A 1602-nucleotide genomic window follows, 5' to 3' on the forward strand; every position below is an offset into this window, starting at 1 on the left:
TATAGCAAAAGAATAAATGTGAAGTAGAATCATACACACATACAGAGCTATAAATGGCCTGCGTTCTGCTGCTCATGACGTCTGGGGGTCAGCAGTCAGGGTGGGACCCACGATAATTCTGTGTTCTCCGTGCACTCTCCGAACGAGACTGCAAAACCAGGGCAGGGCTCTCTGTCTCTCTGTCTCTCTCTCTCTCTGTCTCTGTTTGTCTCTTTCTCTATGTCCCTCTCTGTCTCTCTGTCTCTCTGTCTCTCTCTCCCTCCCTCCCTCCCTTCCTCCCCTCCTCTCTGACCTTGCTCTGAACCATCACTCCTGCCTAAGATCGAGGCTGGCTGGATCGAGTCCTGCACATGAGACTGAACTCTCCTGACCCCTTTCCGTGAGGGGACGAAGGCCGCTTTCAAGACTCACCGAGAGACGCTGCGTGCAAGAGGCAGTTTCCATCTCCAGTAGTTGCCAAAGGAAGCAGCCTCTGACAGGTGGGGTCCACGCTCACCCACCAGTTCAACCGCCCTACAGAAACAGGAGGAAAAGAAGAGCAGATTATGCATAAAGCCCTTCCCACGTCCCTACCTTTAAAAGATTCCAAATCTGCCTCCTCTAGGAAGCCTGCCGGAATCAAATCATAACGCTACTGCTCTTCTCTTACTCAGGCTATTATGTCTTCTTCATTGTATCTAGTTGGTCAGAATCTGTAAGCATAACTAGTTAGATCGATGATTCTTTAAATGGAAATAATTTTGTCCCAAAGGGGACACTTAGCAATGTCTGAACGTATGTTTGGTTGTCACAACTGATAGGAGGATGCTACTTACGTCTAGTGAGTAGAGGCCAGGGAGGTGCTAAACACAATGCTCAAGGCAGCTCACACAAAAAAGGATTATCCGGTCCTAATGTCGACAGTGCTAAGACTGAGCGACCCTGGGTTAGGTGGTTAGGCCAGGGTCATAGGCTGAAATCTGTACTGGCTACTTAATCTGATTCCTTCACTCTGGTCAGGAGACCAGTAAATATTATAGCTCGGCACAACCCATCAACAGTGTAAGGAAAACAACCCCAAGCATATAGTCAAAATGTCACGCAAGTATCACCTGCACATATGACAGGTGGTACGTCAGTATGTATGTGGTATGACTTTAAAGACACAAGCAATAAGACAAAGTACGTAAAATACCCAAGGTGAGTCTCAATGCTGTAGTCATCCCACAACTGCCGATCCATCACTTACATGAGGAAAATACTTTCTGAATGACGCTTAAAAGTTTTCTTGAATTACTGAAGAGTACAGAGGAAAAATAGAAACTGGTCTATGATCTCACCAGGTAAATTGCTAACTTTAAAAAAAATTATCAATCGACGCACCTGGGTAGTAGAGAAGGGTACCAAACGAAAACTAAAAGTTTCCTTCCCACACGCCCGCCTCGCTGCCCTGGTCGGTCCGTCCATGGGAGTTTTTAATACCTGACTAGCTTTCCCACAACATCCCATCGCATTAGCTAATTTTAACAATAACTTAAGATAAATACAACTGCAAACAAATCCTTTGGGAAAAGTTCAGAAAAACAAACGTGATTTTCAGATTAATCGCCACCGTGCAGTCTA

General features: G+C 45.7%; 1 protein-coding gene across 1 annotated transcript in view; it reads right to left on the reverse strand.

Annotated features, from left to right (window-relative positions):
• The window catches only part of OTUD7B (OTU deubiquitinase 7B), a 55381-nt gene that overhangs the window by 13579 nt on the left and 40200 nt on the right, over positions 1 to 1602 (reverse strand). The window contains exon 6 of the mRNA XM_023525721.1: positions 412 to 513. Within this exon, the coding sequence (XP_023381489.1) occupies positions 412 to 513 (102 nt within the window). The remainder of the gene's footprint in view (positions 1 to 411; positions 514 to 1602) is intronic.

Source organism: Pteropus vampyrus, unplaced genomic scaffold (assembly GCF_000151845.1).
Source record: "Pteropus vampyrus isolate Shadow unplaced genomic scaffold, Pvam_2.0 Scaffold617, whole genome shotgun sequence".
NCBI classification, from domain to species: domain Eukaryota; kingdom Metazoa; phylum Chordata; class Mammalia; order Chiroptera; family Pteropodidae; genus Pteropus; species Pteropus vampyrus.